This window comes from Colletes gigas, unplaced genomic scaffold (assembly GCF_013123115.1).
Source record: "Colletes gigas isolate AHSC1104 unplaced genomic scaffold, ASM1312311v1 Colletes_gigas_Sc00048, whole genome shotgun sequence".
NCBI classification, from domain to species: domain Eukaryota; kingdom Metazoa; phylum Arthropoda; class Insecta; order Hymenoptera; family Colletidae; genus Colletes; species Colletes gigas.
Genome location: NW_025106677.1, coordinates 676,475 through 696,741, shown reverse-complemented (window position 1 = coordinate 696,741; position 20,267 = coordinate 676,475). Strand labels below are relative to the sequence as shown.

Sequence of the window (20,267 nt, the reverse complement as noted above, 5' to 3'; positions counted from 1 at the left end):
CTAATCGTTCTATTAACTTTTCTTTGAACCACCTTTTCGAAAATTGTAATTTTCCTTTGAATAATTTTCTAATTATACAGTTCACTTTAATGTACGTAATTAAAACGCGGATAGAGACTCTAGACGACAATACGCCAAACAAGCTTTTATTTATGTACAAGTGCATCGATTGTAAAGGATCCGTTGAATGAGAACCGTAAATAATAAAAACGCACTTGTTAGATGGCAATAAAAGTTGTTCGAAATGAAACATTGAAAAAGGTAGTACGTTGCATTTTCATGAGACGTATAAAGGAATACAGTCACGAGGACTAGTCACTAAACAAAAGTCTGTCATAAAGAAATTCAGTAAAGTAGTACATCGTACATTTATAATGTCGATGCATGAAAACGTACACCCGCGAGGTGGTGTAAAGACCACCTTCTAGAACAAGCAAGAAATAGGGTCACGGTGAAAAAATTTCTCCTATAAAAAAATACTCTGATTTCAATAGTACCGAACCCTTTTAAAACTATAATACTAGGTTGTCACGTATGAAATGTCGCCTCAAGTATTATAGACAAATATACATACAGGTTGTTTAGCCATCCCTAGGAAAAATTTTAATGGGAAATTCTAGAGACCAAAACAAGACGAAAATCAAGAACGGCAACCTGCGAATAGCTGCGTATTAATAACTTTTTAACGAAGCTTCAATCAACAAATTGGTATTCTTGATTTTCGATTTATTTTGGTATCTAGAATCTCCCATAAAAATTTTTCCCAGGGGTAGCCGAACACCCTGCGTATACAAGCGGATAAAAATACAAGCCTTAAGGCTATAAAATATAAGTCCAAATTTAATAAGGAGTCGGTCAGTAAAGATATGTTATTGTTTGCAATAAACGTTTGGAGTTAAGATTTAAGTCATCTTTGATATAAATTATAGAAAATATTTTTTGTTGCTTGTATCGCGGGTTTTTCCTTTGCGAAAATAAAAAAAACAATAACTGTTCGGTAGTACGTCTTCTCGTCACTCATTTTTAAAATACAGTTTATTTAAGATTGAGGCTACTAAATGATAATTATGCAGAAAAATAAAGATGTACGTTTAAAGTACAATAAATTTATTTTGAAATTTTCATTAGTTCCTCTCATCCTGGACACATTTCATAGGATTGGAAACCCCAGTTATGAATTAACCCTTGTAGCAACGAAGAAGTTTGTAATATCAGTTATTTAGTTACAAGAAAAGCTGCCCTTTGTCGCAAGGATATTCGACAAACAGGTTATTTTGCTTGATTGAATCCCATGTTGGGTCGCAAGTTGTGCGGCAAAGGGGAACGCTCTATTCATCGAGACACGCGTCAGCGATTTTTGTGTCTTTGTTAGGAAAGCGCATCTCCTCGAAAAGTGTGACTGCCGACTATAATGTATAACAAGAAGTTCGATTAATAAGTGTTCCCTTAGTTACGCCAAAAGCTAGCTTGTCCTAACTTTGACTATAGAAAATCCCAGTCAGGTTTTCGTCAAATGTTCGTGCACGAACGGGGTTGCGTGCGAACGATTTTCGAGGTGCTCGCTTTCAACTCGCTTCAATGCCAACTGCCTTTCCTTCTACGTCTCGAGGAGGGAAAAAAGAACGAATGAATAGTACAAGATTGCGAATGGCTTCGTGAGAATTGAGGAATTGCTAAAATAAGAAAGCAACCCCATTTTTTGTTCTACATATTAACAAAAAAGTAATTCTTCGCTTGGTATAAATAGGAATTAGCTCCAAGTAATAAATATTGTGTTTTTAACGTAAATAACACAGGGAAAATATTTTATTATGAAATATAAATTATTCTATTATGAAAATTAAAAGTGAAAATATTAAATATTAATCAAATAAAACATTGATTGCAATGGCCAATTTTCAGCCAGCTTACAAGGGCTCGTTTCTACTAAAAATTATAAAATATAGAGACGTATTAGATCTTGCATGAAAGTAGGTTGAAGAAAATGAGATTTTATAGTCAACTGAAATCAAGAAACCTTACGTTTGATAATTTTTACGATACTGATGTCACAAATTTATATTTGATTGTGTGTAATTACAATAAAATTTGGTCTCTCTCTTTAAATTTTGTTTAGAGAATCTATTGTGCTGCTTTGGCGAAAAAAGGAACCAGATCCAATATTTAGATTGTAGTTATTAAAAAAAACAAAAGGAGTATAGGTTTAAAACTCAGTATAAAAGTTTCTGAAAGCAAATATTAGTTGACCATAAAGAACCTAGGACTTTTATGCAACAAGCATAATACCATTTCAACCTCTTACTTTTTTAAAAATAAATACTAGTACTTTTAATACCTAATCGTTGATTGATTAACGTATGTACACATTGAGGACTGTGAACAATTTCAATCACTTCCCAACAAAAATAATTGTTTTTAACCACCTCAAGACATACAATTCTTTTTCAATCACTTTTACCTACAGAAATTATACATATCTTGCTTTATTTGCATTTTGTATTATTTTTCAGTGACTCGCGATAATGAGTCGAAACCTACTTGAAATTGTTTTACATACTTTATATAGTTAACACGATGAATATACAACGTATTTACTGGATGTACACGATGGCATTATCGCGATTGCATTTGCCTATATGAATCATGTCGGAATTGTTTTGCATATAAAAGTCCCTCATTCATAGTGGTACACAGAAATTTCAAAGTCTTTGATGTAAAATTTTTAGAATCATTCTTTACTTAACGTGATGTACACTTGTGAGGTAAACGTTCAAAATAAAGAATTTCATCCGACATCAATTAATCATATCATGTTGTAGGCAGTGGGTCAAAGTGGAACGTTATAGAAACGCTATAAGCCTTGTAACTGTGTCTGCTTTGTATAAAGGCGCATTATAAGTTTGAAAAGCGAGACTTTATAATGAAAAAAATATGTGCCGTTCTTTGGAAATTCAGTTTGACCGTGTAATAGGTTTTATCAGTGTTTTAGGTCAGGTCATCAGTTACAGACTATTATTTCACCTGAAGTTAGAGAACAATTTCACGAACTGATTAAAATTTCATCAAAGCACGAAGTCTAAATGAAAGCAAAAGAACCTTCTAATAATGCATTAAGAATTAAGTAATGTATATCTACTGGAACGAATGTTTATTCTATTACTAATTAAAGGAGAGAAAGTACAAAGATAAAAAGTCAACAAGGCGAACGTTCTACTTTAAATCGAAGATTGCAATCTCCAGAAAATCTTATCCAGTGTGTAGTGTACCGTGAATTTCTAATTCCAGATGGCATAAACGAGAAAGATACGAATGAACGTATTAAGTGAATACGTAATACTCTTTAACAAGGCAAAACATAGAAGACACTTAACTGTACCAACGATATCGATCTCTTTCGGAACTACTTAAATCCTACAGGTATTAAAAAAAGCATCTCTTTTGGTACAGTGGTGTTTTAATTTATAAGCAAATTAGTACGCAATTAATTGTTCATTAAATCAACTACGGTTTTGGTCACAAAGTTGCACGGTCCTCTTCAAGCGTAACAAATATAAATAAACACCAACAAAATGAGAAAGATGTGGTTTCTGTGAGAGTATGATGTTGTTATCACTATTCTACAGTACATATTTTCTACACTTATAAAAGCCTCGGTCCAAAAGATGTACGTGTACTGTATGAACAAACACAGTAACAAGTAATGAAAAATAAATGAATAATTCTCAGATTAAAATAAATAAAATGAATATTCGTGAGGCATCTATTTTTACACTATTTTCTTCTCGAATATTGCTCGATAATTCTCTCTGCGTGAGAAAACACGTACTTTTTCCAATACCAGTGGTGTTTTATATAGAAACAAAAAAATTAATAGAACCATATTGTTCTTTGCTATTCTATAATATGTATCGAAAAAATTAAATTCCCTCCTTTTGTTCATCGAAAATCCAATCAACATTTTACCGAGTTTATCAAATATTTCGAAAGGTTTAAAATTAATCTAGCATACATATGCAGAGTAAATCTAGATAGTAGAAACCAAATTAACGCGCGTGGTCGATACATTACGTGTCGTGAAGTCGAATAACACAGTTTCGTCGTTATTAAAGCGGAGATGCGGAGTAGAATCTGTTCGATTGAATCGCGCAAAACGTTTCTCACACGTGAAACTTTAAATTAGCTAGCAAACGGCAATAGCACTCGACATACTTTCGAATTGGTACGTCGATCATGGAGTGGTTTTGTCGTTGAAAATCAACCAGAAATATATTCGCTCTTCATTCTTTAATTTGTCATTTAATGCCATGTACGTTTCGATTGAAATAGAAATTTTTGCATTAGGTTAACCCTCGCACTCCTTACTCATTATTCTTTTCATACTTTCGATGTAAGTACTTTATAATTTATTGTAAAGATAAGTGCATTATTTTCTTTAAAACTATAATACATAAATTTTTATTTAAATAAAATTTAATAAAAATCTGTCGCATTATCGATAAAACTATTGTGATTCTGAAATTAATAAAAGTCTCAGGATTGTTTATAATGTTGTGTTTAGACGAGAAAAAAAATTCGCACGTGGACTTTATGCCTTCAAACTTTCTGGCCAAAGGTATGATAAATGCAGTTTTCGAATCCATGTATGGAACGTCCCCAAAATGACTGGCGCAACTTTAAAGTAGGTCATTCTACGGGGAAAAATAATTCATAAACGTAGAAAAAAGAATACATATTTCGTTTAAGGCACCGTTTCTCAATAAATCGATATTAAATCTGCTTGAGGCACATGCGTGTTTTATTTAAATTCGGTTCAACCCCTTGCCTTACGATTTATGGATCCCACAAACAGAAATGGTAGGCCAGAAGCAGCTTCTTATATCGTTTTATTGTGATTATTGAAATATAGTACCTTCCAATAATTACTAAATTTGTTAGTTTAAATTTAACGAGAAGTTATAATTCCCACAATTTTTAATATTTTTTTATGAAAAAAGTACTGTACATACTTATAAGATAAATAAACACATCTGTAAGATCTATCATTAAGAAAAAAATCACAAAAAAGACCGAAAAAATGACAGTCTAGACAGCAATACACTTAACATTCTGAATAATTTTTTCTCAAACATATGTAGTTTCCAAAATATTTACAAAATATTTACAATTGTGACTATACATGCACGCTCGTGGTAGAACATGCATCACAGTATGTGAAGCCGGGCAACTGTCGCTTATCTGCTGTTTCTATAAACACATCAGCGGTTCACAATTGATTTAGTTTTCGAGATATTTGTAAAATTCTGCACCGGAGAAAGATTAGCCCTAATTCGTAAAAACTGTTTCAGTAGTATTAGTCTTTACGAAACGATTTAGAGTTTGACTAATTTTCTTGTTGTCGTCGAATGGAGGGCCGTTTCCGACCCACCGTGCGTTAGCTTGGTTCGAAGCCATTGTTTCAGTTGTTGATTAACATATTTTGACACGCCAACGTTGTGCAAGGTGCAAAGAGTATATTACTGCAAGGGAAAGTGTTGCTGAGAATCTAAACTTATCGATCCCACAATGTTCTCAAGAACTAAGCACTCCTCGGACTTCTGTGTGGCGAATTCTGCACAAAGACTTAGGTCTTCATCTTTACAAGATTCAGTTAACTCAAGAATCGAAGCACCCTTGTATCCACAAAACGTTACTGTGTAGTGTGGTTTTTTGTTTTGGCTATTGATCCGTATTTTTTTTAAAGGAAGAAGGTGTGACTGTAACTGTTGCTAGTGAGCTTTACTGCTTAATGCTTTCATCTTTTCTTTGGCTCGAATCGCGTGGATTTGATTTCTTCGAGAGGTGGTTTCAATAAGATTGCACCATATGCCACACTTTTGCAGAAACTGTCGTTTTATTAAGATCGAAGTTCAATGATACGATCATTTTCAAACATGCAGCTGCCAATTGGCCACTCTTACGGTCACGTGAAAATCACTCCTTTTGTTATAAACTACTATGGAGTTCCAATTATTAAAGAAATTAATCAATTTCCAAATACACCAATTAAAAAATTGAAAACTAATCAAAATAAGAATTTCATATCTGATTTTTTTAATTATTTAATAAGTTTTATTTTAAGTCGAAATTGTCTAAAAGTGTTACGATTTCATTTTGTATAAATAATGATTCACAACTTTTAGATTTATTCGTAAATTAGCTTTAGCGTGTGGCTCGGTTTATTTACTTGAATATCGTTTTAAAAAACCTATTAATGGATTCTGATTTATAAATGTAAGAATGAAACGTGAATGGTGAATAATTTACGATCGAAAATTTTTACTTGTTACTGGAACCTATGTGAATGTTTTCGTGAAACCCGTAGCGATACAGACATGCAATTTCTTTTCATAAATTAGGAACCCTCGACATGCTCCACTTGCTTTGGGGCGGAAAAAAGGAATTCTGAAAGGGATTAATCGAGGAGATCGGGTTCACTGTGTCTTGTTGAATCGAAGCAAAGAAAAAGGAGCACCGAGCGAAGTACCTCGACGACGATGTTGCGATACTTATGACCCAGGATTCGTTACATTTTTCACGAACGACGATAGAGTGTATCGATCGCATGGCGTACGCCTTCAGGTATCATTCGTGATTCTCCGTGAACTTCTTTCCAACTTGTTCTATCACAGCGTATCCGTCGGCTGTTCAGCTGAAACGATCCCGCCATGCAATTGATCGAGATTTGAATGCATTGCCCTAAAAACTACACCTCTACGTTTCACGCTGTTGGAAATTCCAACTTCAACTTTAAGTTGTTGGCGATCGACGAAGCTTTTAGATCTGTTCCTTTATATTTTTTTCTTTTAATCCCTACGATTTTTCATCTTCTCAGACAGAAATTTGATCGTCACATACATAAATATTAGTAGATTCTTTCAAATTTTTACTACTCGGAAAAAAGGGAAACGTCTACTCATCACGGTCTACTTATATTTTTCAACTGGCCAATTTTTGACGACGAACTAAGGTAAATGTTTACTTTAGCGACTTTGCTCCGAATCTGTACATCCTTTTATAATTTTTTCACAAAAGACTCTACATCAATATTGAAAAGAATGAGGAGAGATTGAAAAATTAACACGCATTAGCATTTTTTTAACAAAAAAGGCTTGAAACTTTAAGAAACTACAGTATCTGTGGAGCGACCCCAATAATTTTTTAGTATGTTATAGAGAATAAGATTGTGAACAACTTTTATCTGAACAATAATTGTTGCTCGGTCACAGTTTTCGAGATGTTCGCAAAAATTGTTGGTACTATCGCATTCACTCCGTCTCTACGTATGGCGTAGGCGCGTTGCGTCTGCAAGAGGTGACCGACAGCATAACGGGTGGATAAAAAAATTTAATTTAGCCAATTTCAATAATATACTAATCCAGACCTAACTCATATACGCATAGTGTCGATATAAAATATAGCCAAACCTGATCTAATCACTAAAATTAATCAGTTAATTTAATCAATAATGTAACAAATAGTTTTGGTGAATAGGTTAACCACATTTTTATTTCGTCGCCGAGGAAATGGCAGCTTGCGGCCCAGAACAACTATACATATATGAGTTAGGTCTGGGTTAGTATACTAATGAAATTGGTTAAATTAAATCTTTTTACTCACCCGTTATATACGCTCGTCTGTCGGTCACCCCTTACAGACGCAACACGTCTACGACACACGTACAGGTGAAGTGAATGCGGTAGTACCAACAATTTTTGCAAATATCTCGAAAACTGAGACCGAGCAACAATTATTGTTCAGATAAAAGTCATTCACAATCTCCTTCTCTATAACATACTCAAAAATCATCGGGATCGCTTCATGGATACTGTAGTTCCTTAAAATTTCAAGCCTTGTTTTGTAAAAAAAATGCAAAAGCGCATTACTTTTTTAACCCCCACCCCTATCAATAGTTCTATTCAATATTGAAGTAGAGCCTTTTGTGAAACAATCATAGAAAAATGTACAAAATTAGGTCAAAACCATTAAGCAATTTACCGTCATTTCTAACATTTGGCAATAGCTTGAACTTCAATAACTCTAGAAATGTTGTCAAATGTTAAGAATAATTTCTTACTTTGGACAAATAAATGTTGACACGTCCATTAATTTTGTTTATCCTCGCTAAAGAATGATGAAAAATGAAAACCCCTTTGAAGTGCTTATGTTGTTTCAATTTTAAGTTTCAAACGACTATAACTCCTACGATAGCGAGTGTATTCCATTGAAATTTATTTATGAAGTAGAGCTCATGGATACCTACAAAAAAGTATTAAACAATATTTCCGTAGAGTGCTAAACAAATTTATTAAAAATCAAAAACGACTTTAAGAAAAATCGACAGGGGATAGGTGCCTAAATTTTTCGGCGAAAAAAAAATTTCAAATCATTCTATAAAAATTATTTTCGGTTGCAGGGGTCAATTACAATCATTTTTGGTGAATAGACATATCCTCAAAATCCTAACCAGTTTCGAGAAAAAAATTCATTACCGAAAATATAATTTCTAGCCAGAAATTGTTAGCCCAAAATTTCATGCGAATCTTTAAAACGTCATAACTCCTGAATGGATTGGACGATTTTAACGTTTCAAAAAGCAAACTACGTGTATTTTGGTGAAGAGTATGTAGAAATTCCAAAAATATTCGAAATGTTGCTTCTTCACCCCGTAACATGAAAAAAACCCCATAAAAATGGTCCAATTTTCAAACAGCTTTTTTCTGAAGTAGAGCTAATGGGTACCTACAAAAAAGTGTTAGACAACTTTTCTATAAGGCGTCAAACAAAATTACTAAAAATCAAAAACGAATTTTTAAGAAAAATCTACAAGAACAAAGACAAAATTAAAAAAATTCAAATCGTTCTAAAAAAATTATTTTCTGTTCCAGGGATCAATTACAATAATTTTTGGTGAATAGACATACCCCCCAAAATCCTAACCATTTTCGAGAAAAAAATTCGAGTATGTTGTAATTTTTCGGCGAAAAAAAATTTCGTCAAATCGTTCTGGAAAAATTATTTTTAGTCGTGGGGGTAAAGTACAATCATTTTTGGTCAATAGATATACCACATAATTCCTACGCACTTTCGAGAAAAAAATTCTTTACCGAAACTATAATGGCTGACCACCCATTGATATGTTTCACTGAAATTTCATGCGTATCTTTAAAACATCATAACTTCTGAACGGATTGAAGGATTTTAATGTTTCAAAAAGCAATCAACGCGTATTTTAGTGAAGAATATGTAGAAATTCTAAAAATTTTGGAAAAGTTGCTCCTTGACCCCATAAAGTGAGAAAACCCCCATAAAAGTGGTCCAATTTTCAAACGGCCATAACTTCTACAGTAGTGATTGGATTTAATTGAAATTTAGTGCTGAAGTAGAGCTCGTGAGCACCTACAAAAAAGTATTAGGAACAATTTCTGTACGGGCTCAAACAGATTTATTAAAAATCAAGAACGAATTTTTAAGAAAAATCGACAAGGGATAGGCGCCTAAATTTTTCGGCGAAAAAACAAATTTCAAATCGTTTTGAAAAAAATTATTTTTAGCTAGGCGGATTAATTACAATCATTTTCGGTCAGTACATATACCCTCGAAATCCTACTCATTTTCGAGAAAAAATTCGAGTAGGTGCAGAAATTTTTCGGCGAAATTTAAAAATTTCAAATCATTCTAAGAAAATTATTTTTTTCTAATTTATCGCATCCACGCTCTTATCAAACGGAGTTTACGTATGTTTTGCTGAGAGGAAATATTTAGTTCAGACAAATATGAAAAAGGAAACAGCTAGACCAATAAATTTGCCTTTGTCTGCCTCTAAAGTCTGCTGAGCTTTTAAGGATTTCAACAATCGGTATTTTTCAGATGCACCTTGTGTAATATTGACATACTTTAACAAAGGTTTACTATATATAATCTAAAATGAGAGGTAAACAAATGCGAACTTCAACTCGGAAGCGATACTAAACAAAAAGCTGAAGAATTGGAAATGAAAATTCTTCCAATGGCAATGGTACCATTCTCCAATACATGTAATTTCAACCAAACGGACGAAATCCATGAACTACTTGATAAAGTCCCGCATCATGTACGTTTTGTGTCAAACAATTCTAATTGGGACGAAACTGAAACGGAGTGATATACGCATTGACCTGAAAGTAAAGTTCCTCCTGCAGGTCGTAACGTATTGATTGTCGTTCTGTATAAATAATTTCATCCAATTAAGTTGCTGTTTGTCGTCTTTTAACTTGTGCCTGTCTCACATAATTGCAGAAACGGCCGCTGCAATTTCGGTTAATGTGTCGCATGCATTATGGAGCAGCATACCGAATCGTTTGCAGATCTCCCGTGGACAATTTAATTCCGTGAAAGAACCAATTGCCCGCGAACTTACTCATTTCCAATACCTACAATGATGAAAAAATTTGTAATAACTCAAGAAACACGATCAAAATGTTCGTCGTCGGCTTTCAAATAAGTTTCTCAAGCAAATCATAGAGCATATTCCATTTTTGAAATTATACAACTTATAAGCTTTATATAATATTTATTGTATAATACATTTTCGAGATATCGTAATTTAAATGAAGGGGCAATTTTTTAAATGTCACTCCTCGTCTTACAAAAGTCTATTAACGTGGATTAAAAATACTAAAACCTTAGACGCGTGTAGTTCCTAAACTACTAGCGTTTTATCCATATCTAAGCCATCATTAGAAGCGGCAAAGCCTCCCCTTTGAAATGGTCTTTTGGTTTATGTCGATCCGACTTTCCGTTTTTGAGATATCGTAATTTATGTAAATGGTAATTTTTTTAATTCGACTATCTCTGTCTCCGTCTCACGCGTCGGACCTCTCTCTCTGTCTCTCTGACACGTGAGTGACGTAGTGTTTACTATTTACTACGAGCACGGTCGTAGTGAAAGTTCATTGACCTCGCGACGTAAACAATGAAAAGTAAACGAACGCTTCGAACCCTTATATCTCCGGAACTAATTATGCTATCGACTTGAACGAACACTCATTTTAAAGGGCGTTTCATACTCTATCCAACGAATATATCAACTATTATATTTATGCTTTCTATGTTCATTTCAAATTTACTTTGACGCTATGTACCCGAAGAAGTTTCAGCAAATTCCTATTCATATATCGATCAAATTGAATTATAAATTGTTTATTTAATTGAAGATGAATTTAAATTTTGATATAGGACATTTGCGTAATTACTAGCCAGCATTTTTTCGTAAATAACTGTGTTTTTGGAACTAACGGCAGTTTCGGCTTGGTCATTTGATATTTTAATTATTGAGATGTGAACAGATTATTTGGATAATTAATATTTGATAAATGTAGCTTACAGTAGACGTTTTGGGTAATGTTGAAGAAACATAGGCCAAACTCGTTGCTGATCACCACACGGTTGATGCCACGTGAAAGGGAAGCATGTAAAAAAATTGAAAAGGAACAAACGAAGAATCACACGATGTTTTCGCACGAAAGACATAGTCACTGTAACAAACATGAAAACTCGAATGTCTACGGAAAGGTTAATCGAATCGGGTGGGTCTTTAGTTTCAATTGTATGCGGGCATTGAAGCAAGTTTGATCCAATCGCAAATCGATAGCTGGACTCGTGTCGGTAGGCAACGGTACAGAGGTGTGCTTCGAATTCATTTGCATCTTCGGTCGACCAGTATTCAAGATTCTGAATCTCGTTTCCAACCACCATTGTGCCACCCTACCTGGCGCGGTATCGCATCACCCTAGTCGTCTAGAAAACAGTCGCAACATTTCGACCAAAGATCCCGGTTTTGAACGTTTATTCACTTAAGATATAATATAATTAATACATCCGTGTATTAATCCGTGTACTTCTTAATACACGAGCACACGGGTATTGAAATACGCTGATATACACGTATGGAAATGTAATTATAGTTTCACGAGTGTGCATTACATATTCATATTTTATTTTTTAATTAAATATCCAAAAATGTATATTGTTCGTAACGTTTGTTCACGTTTATTGACTCGTCTCGTTGGTTCGAGTATAATGTCGCCGTCGATGCACTCACAATTATGCCAAATCTAGCCAAGTCTAGAATACATAACACTGCTTGTTTCGGCCACGTACAAATATTCGTGTTGTTTCAAATGTTGCTCGTGATCGATGCTTATTGCACGGACAACCACGGACGAAGGACCACCCAAACTGGTGTTTGGGAAAAAACTCGATAACCTTGTCCTCTACCCACAGAAGACGATGCTTCTGTTACGCAGAAGTAGATTGCTGCGGAGACTAACTGTGAAGGCGTAACTCTGTCAAAATTAATCTGATCCCAAAACCTAATCTACCCTTAACCTAACCTCGGCTCTCTCTATCAAGGTGACTAAAACGCGTAGCGCTAACCGGTGGGAGGATTGGTCAAGCCAATCCTCAAAGTCGTCACCTTGGCAGAGTGTTTCTTGCCTTCTGCAACATTCCCGCCCACCCTGCTGTCCAGTGTCCAGATACACCATGCAAGGGTGAGCGAGAACGTTGCCCCTTTTTAAATAAACATTTTGAGGAAAGCCAAAACCCACAAGACTCTGGTGGTCTGCAGCTGTGCGCTACCGCGGGTTTACGATACGTCAATCACTATTGAGGCAAGGAAGAGCTCCAAGGATTCCAAGTCCCATGTGGAGTTTGGAGGTTCCTTAATGACCGTATCCTAATTTCTCAAGTAAAAATGTCTTGAAGGCCTAATTTCTCAAAAATAGCGGAGAAGTCACTGCTGCAACCTCAAAACATCACATATTTTTACCAATCACTGATCATTTTACAGATACAGTTTTTCTAATTGTGTGCGTAAACTTAGATATCCATGGTGTTTTACTAATTACAGCCACGATCTCGCTACACCTGTGTTAATTAATACCGTGGTTAACTATACTAGCATCTTTACTTTGCAAGCGTTTTGCAACGTTGTATAATGAAACCTTTATACATGTATGTAAGATAAAATCGAAGTGTAATGCCGTCAGCTGTGTTGGGTGTTCGCACTAGGTCGACTTAGGCTTTCATGAATATTTTTAAACTAATTATCATAAGAAACATAGTTTACATGGAGACTACGTCACTTCTATAAAAGCAATCTAGAAATAAAGTTATAGTACGAATGCATTTTATATACAATGCGTTTTCTAATCTGCATGGTATAATTTCTAAATTAAGATAATATCTCTAGTTATTATGATTTGGTATAGCTGTTTATAGACCTTCTAAAACTTTCATGCGTGCTATCTCCATCTTATATTATCATAATTACGTTTCAGATCAATTGATCGTAACGAATGAATTAACCATTCCGATTTATACATACAGGGTGGTCCACGCAATTGTTTCAAGTTATAACTCCGTTATTATTGCATTTACGAAAAAATGCCAAAGGAGAAAGATAAATGGTTCGAAGAGCACTATATCCGTAGGCCTTAAAATTTTTTTTAGATGCAGCGGTGCATGTGCAATTAACAATTGCATCATTTCCTTAAATAGAAATGTATATTTTTTTTCACACAGATCGATTCTTCTGTTCATTCTGCGTATAAAATGATTAGGGTACCATGGCAAAAAAATTATTAGATCTCGAGATATTTTAAAAAAATGTCTTTATCGAAGAAGATACTCAAACACTTCATGACTATGTTGTAAAGGTAAACACCCTTTCGACATTGTTATCATAACAGAAACTGATTTGTACGAGTACGTATTTCATCATTCAGTAGCAATTCACATATCGTAACTCGAGTACGAAAACTAAGAATTCGAAAAAGTGCGGTTTCTAAAAAATAAGTTTCGCAATAACGTTATCGCAACAAATCGATAGGTTGGCTAGCCCGTTCACCTGATTTAAGTCCCCTTGACTTTTTTCCGCGGAGTTATTTGAAAGATAGAATTTATTCAAATCCCATAGATTCTGTAGAGAATCTGAGAGAAAGAATCATACTGGAATGTGCAGCAATAACTGCAGATAATTTAAACGCAGTTATGCAAACAATAAAAAAACGTTATCAGAAATGTTTAGAATGTAATGGAGAAACGTTTGAGCATCTTCTTCAATAAAGACATTTTTTGAAAATATCTCGAGATCTAATAATTTTTTCGCCATGGTACCCTAATCATTTTTTACGTAGAATGAACAGAAGAATCGATCTATGTAAAAAAAAATATGCATTTCTATTTAAAGAAATGATGCAATTGTTAATTGCACATGCACTGCTGCATTTAAGAAAAATTTAAAGGCCTACAGATGTAGTGCTCTTCGAACCATTTATCTTTCTCCTTTGGCATTTTTCCGTAAATGCAATAATAACGAGGTTATGATTTGAAACAATTGTGTGGACCACTCTGTATAGTGATGGATCAAACGAGATGCAACACGCTCTAACTGGCCACAGGAAGTGAATACTGACCAAGTAAAGAGTATTATTGTAAATAATCCTTGTTACACAACACTGGACATTGCCCAAGTACTGAACATATGAACTCAGATTTCGATGATTTTTTAATATATTGTAAAAATCGACATTTTCAACAATTTTTTCTTCTTCAATTTAGCGTTGGTCGGTCTTAGATTACGATATCGGTCCTCACGTTAGGGAAAAAGTTGTTCAAAATGTTAGTTTCTACAACATGTGAAAAAATTATCGAAATCTGAGTTAGTTGTTCTAGTTTCATAAAATCCTTCGAATTTTTTCTTAGTCTATTGAATAGATATTAAATTTGTAGTTAGGTACAGACATTTATTGTAATTATAGGCCAAATTAACATTTAAAACACGTTTATGAGAAATACCGTTAGCAAACATGTGTTTTTAGTTACCATTTGCTAACGAAAGTCTGCTTTTATTGTTCATCATTAATTAACGAATGTTGTTTAATTTGAATATTAATTTGCGTAAATATACAAGGTAGCAATTTTCAGGTTCTGATTCCAATATCACGGCACGTGTCAATTAAAACACTTATTATCAACTCATTAATATATTCCAATTAATTAAAGCATACAGGAATCCATAGGAGGGTGAAACGTTGTGAACAATCCCGATGCCTAGGTCACAAGAATTTTGATATTAAAAAAGTAGCGAACGAACCTGATGCGAAATCAATTCCGCAGGAAATGTTAGCTGATTTCGTTATTTTAAATTGTTAAATGTAACATAATTCGAGCGATAAAGTTATATTATCGTTTATCTATAATCGCTTAGTATAATAATGGGTTTAAGAAATTGAGCAACTCTGTTAAATAATGAACACCATGGATATTCTTAAAGAAACAAGTTCGATACAAATATTTAGTGTAAAAAGTTTCGCGGATAAAGAAAATTGGAATAAAATAGATTTAGTAATAAGCAGTCACTGTACATATCAAGTAATATTGCATGTATCAAGTCAATTAAAAGTAGTTTGATATATGTCGTGGTTGGATTCATTCTAATTAGAAAAATCTACAGAATGCATTTGTACTGTTTATAGATAGATAGTCGTAACCGTTCTCTTTTTTTGTTAAGCAATGTTTGTGTTCACTTCTACAAAAATACGCTCTGTACGCGTAATGTTCACTGTTGGCCACGAATCTTATGAAACTTAACCGTGCATTTCTGTAGATACTGTGTAGTTCAAAATATATTTTATATAGATTATATTTTAGATTTTATATACAGGATGGTCGGTCACCCGGTAGAAAATTTTAATGAGAGATTCTAGAAGCCAAGACGAAAATCAAAAATACCTATTTATTGATCGAGGCATCGTTGAAAAGTTATTAACAAAATTTTTTCTTCGAAAATGCGTAGGATTTCAGGGGCATGTCTATTCACCAAAAATAATTGTTATTGATCTCTACAACTGAAAATAATTTTTCCAGAATAATCTGAAACTGTTCAATTTCGTCGAAATATTTAGGCACCCTGTCGATTTTTCTTAAAAACTCGTTTTTCATTTTTAATCAATTTGTTCGATGCTGTACGGAAATGTTGATTCATACTTTTTTGTAGGTGTCCATGAGCTCTACATCACCACTAAATTTCAATTAAATCCATTCACTATTGTAGAAGTTATGGCCGATTGAAAATTGGACCACTTTTATGGGGGTTTTCTCATTTTATGGGGTCAAGGAGCAACTTTTCCAAAATTTTTAGAATTTCTACATATTCTTCACTAAAATACGCGTTGATTGCTTTTTGAAACATTAAAATCCTTCAATCCGTTCAGAAGTTATGATGTTTTAAAGATACGCATGAAATTTCAGTGAAACATATCAATGGATGGTCAGACATTATAGTTTCGGTTAAGAATTTTTTTCTCGAAAATGCGTAGGAATTATGTGGTATATCTATTGACCAAAAATGATTGTACTTTACCCCCACGACTAAAAATAATTTTTCCAGAACGATTTGACGAAATTTTTTTTCGCCGAAAAATTACAACATACTCGAATTTTTTTCTCGAAAATGGTTAGGATTTTGGGGGCTATGTCTATTCACCAAAAATTATTGTAATTGATCCCTGGAACAGAAAATAATTTTTTTAGAACGATTTGAATTTTTTTAATTTTGTCGGTAAATTTGTTCTTGTAGATTTTTCTTAAAAATTCGTTTTTGATTTTTAGTAATTTTGTTTGACGCCTTATAGAAAAGTTGTCTAACACTTTTTTGTAGGTACCCATGAGCTCTACTTCAGAAAAAAGCTGTTTGAAAATTGGACCATTTTTATGGGGTTTTTTTCATTTTACGGGATGAAGAAGCAACATTTCGAATATTTTTGGAATTTCTACATACTCTTCACCAAAATACACGTAGTTTGCTTTTTGAAACGTTAAAATCGTCCAATCCATTCAGAAGTTATGGCGTTTTAAAGATACGCACGAAATTTTGGAGTGCCTGAAATTATATTTTCGGTAAGGAATGTTTTTCTCAAAAACGCGTAGGAATTCGGGTATATGTCTATTGACCAAAAATGATTGTAAGTGACCCATGCAACTAAAAATAATTTTTTTAGAATGATTTGAAATCTTTTTAATTTTGTCGAAAAATTTATCCACTTATTGAATTTTTTTCTCGAAACTGGTTAGGATTTTGAGGATATGTCTATTCACCAAAAATGATTGTAATTGACCCTCGCAGCCAAAAATATTTTTTCCAAAACGATTTGCAACTTTTTTTTTCGCCGACAAATTTTCCCAGGGTTGGCCGAACACCCTGTAGAATGATCTGTGCGTATGTGACTCACCCAAAATGCGATGATTCAATTTTCAGGTCCCTGACCATCGGTGGAAAACAAGTGGAGACGATCGAGCGCGCCAGAGATGGAACAGCCTGCGCTTATAGCGCTTACCACAGCACGAAGGGTATATCGGCAAGTGCACGCGGACATCGCGAAGAATTATCGATCGCGATGCGTGTCATGGGTTCTGGTTACCTGAGCACTTGTCTGCAAATTAAATATTATCGTCAGGATGATCAGAGCCATTGTGAATGGGGCGCGCGGCTGCACTGTATCGAACTGGACTGTTCGAGCGTGGAGGGTAGGTTGGTCACGGTGGACCGAGAAACATACAGGAAGCTAGGCATAGAATCCTAGCAGTCTGTAGGTGCTAATGTTATGAAAGCCATCACGTAGCAATAATGGTTGAAAATTCTTATCATATTGCGACCGATTATGTACTGCATTGTTTTTGAGAAGAAGACACACACGCCAATTAGGCAGGCTTTACGGTGAAATCTGAAGCGTAACACCAAGGTGCAGAATGTAGCATGATAGATTTCAGCAGCACCTTAAATGTATTGAGTTTTATCGTGTGCGTTGACATTCAAGAGCGAAACAAAGGAGGAAGAAATGGATTAAGCTGCCTTTTGGGCGAAATATCAACCGTATTTTGTAATGAGAAACACAAGTGAGACGTATGTATAAGAACGTTGTAATGATTCCTTTCAATCCCCGAATAACTAAATACGATGTAACATAAAACGGTGGATCTGTGGAGTCCTGTGGAAGAGAGATGAAAAAGGAAAGGAGAGTCTCTGTCTTAAACATCAAATGTGAGATAGTTGGTCGAGGAGCGTACTTGTACATACAAACGGAAGGTCGATCGAGCGCTTGCGAGAGGAACGGTCCCTCTGGCGGCAAGTACGGGAGGTAATGGACCCCACAGATCCGTTTTATCAACATAATCAAATCAAAACTTTGATCTCCTATTTTTCTATACTAAAATCACATTTGTATATACATACGTACATCTAAAATATACATGTATATATGTATAATGTTATTGTTGTACATTGGTATAGACGATTTATTGCATCGAGCATAGCGTCTTTATTTAACACGTTAAACACCGAGCTAATTTAGTTTATCTTCTCGTTTACGCCATATTACACCGTGAAACATGCAGTACATTTGTATCGAATTAGTTCGATTCAATAGTATATTCTATTGCTTATAGAAATAAAGGAATGCCATTACAAGATAAATATAAAAGTACTTCGAGTGGAATATGTTTTTGATTTGTTAAAAAATGCTGTCGAGTTCTACAATTTTTATTATTAGAAAATGATAATTCCCACCGATCAGTTATCGTTACACTGTGTAAAGACATATTATACAAATTCTAGTAAAAACATTAAAAATAATAAGTTGATATCTAGATATAGTAGCTTCATCACAAGATGGCCATGTACAGTATTCCCACTATAAATGTGCGAAACATATCGTTCAATGTGAAAATTTTATCGGTGTTTAACGTGTTAACCGAAAAGTGAAATAATGTTCTTCAATCGATGTCGTTAAGGATTCCATTGTTTTCAGTAAATTGTGTTTAATAAGGAATTAGTAAATGAATTTACACATTCGATGCTCGATACATAAAAGTATCATATATATTAATCTTTTTCATGATTTAACGGCTACAAAATGTAAAACCGCCGGTATGAAAGTGAATTTAAATCTAACAGAATCAATGTCAAATTGTACGGTACGATATACACGGTGTTCAGTCACTCCTGGGAAAAATTTTAATGGGAGATTCTAGGGACCAAAATAAGACGAAAATCAAGAATACCAATTTGTTGATCGAGGCTTCGTTAAAAAGTTATTAACGTTTAAAGTTCCGCATGTGAGACGGCAATCTGCGAACAGCTGCGTGTTTTAAACTTTAAACGTTAATAACTTTTTAACGAAGCCTCAATCAACAAATTGGTATTCTTGATTTTCGTCTTATTTTGGCCTCTAGAATCTCCCATTAAAATTTGTCCCAGGGATGGCCGAACACCTTGTATAATTATGCAAATGATATTTTTCCAAGTGACACACATTAATATGTTAGGAGTAAAACATTCCACGCTAGGTGATCAATAACATGCGTTTCATTTGCCAACAATGAATAACATATGAACGAATCTAAATACATATTTAAAATATAATTAAAAAATAAGTTTACTTGAATTTGAACATTTACATCCAATAATCTGTCACGTATACAATATGTAAATATTTATTAGCGAAGATATGGAATGTATAAACAATAAATAACTCAGATAATTTATGAAACGGTTTTAAAACTTACATGTATATTCGTAACGAAAAAAATATAAACAAGAAACATTCGGTGTGTTTAAAGTAGATATATTCAGATCTAACCTAGACCAAAGGGCAAGCTATATTATTATTAATAATAAATATAAATTTTACGTGATGCATAAATTCTTTTGATCGATTAATAATGCTTCAAAAGAGATGCCATTTTCTGTATATTTTACGAAAATTAATTTTTCACATAAAATGAAATAGCTTTTAATTTCGCTTTTAGATTATACTTTATCGCGCCAACTATTGTACCATTTATTATGCTTGAATACGAAATTTATATAAAATAGCACATAATGGTTACTATTGAGCCATATAAGATACGTTAAACTATCTCATTGCATAATTATCACCACTGTTCTTATACTCGTACCTACTTATTGCTTTCTATAAAAAGACATATTTATATACATAACAAACTCCAATGCGTATTACTTGTATAAAGATCATTATCACCACGTGTTTCGTACAATTACATATACATATATTTTACTCTTTTCCTTTTAAGAAGTAATTTAGTTATCTTGATTAAAATTATAAAACTAGCTTCTCTTACGCGTGATTTCTTATAACCATGAGTGTTATTAATTGCTCATGTATCGT

At 33.8% G+C, this 20,267-nt stretch overlaps 1 protein-coding gene across 1 annotated transcript in view; it reads left to right on the top strand.

The window, feature by feature from the left end:
- The window catches only part of LOC122403291 (CB1 cannabinoid receptor-interacting protein 1-like), a 28,096-nt gene extending 8,945 nt beyond the window's left edge, over positions 1 to 19,151 (top strand). The window contains exon 2 of the mRNA XM_043406733.1: positions 17,339 to 19,151. Within this exon, the coding sequence (XP_043262668.1) occupies positions 17,339 to 17,663 (325 nt within the window). The 3' untranslated portion in view covers positions 17,664 to 19,151. The remainder of the gene's footprint in view (positions 1 to 17,338) is intronic.
- The last annotated feature ends 1,116 nt before the right edge of the window (positions 19,152 to 20,267 follow it).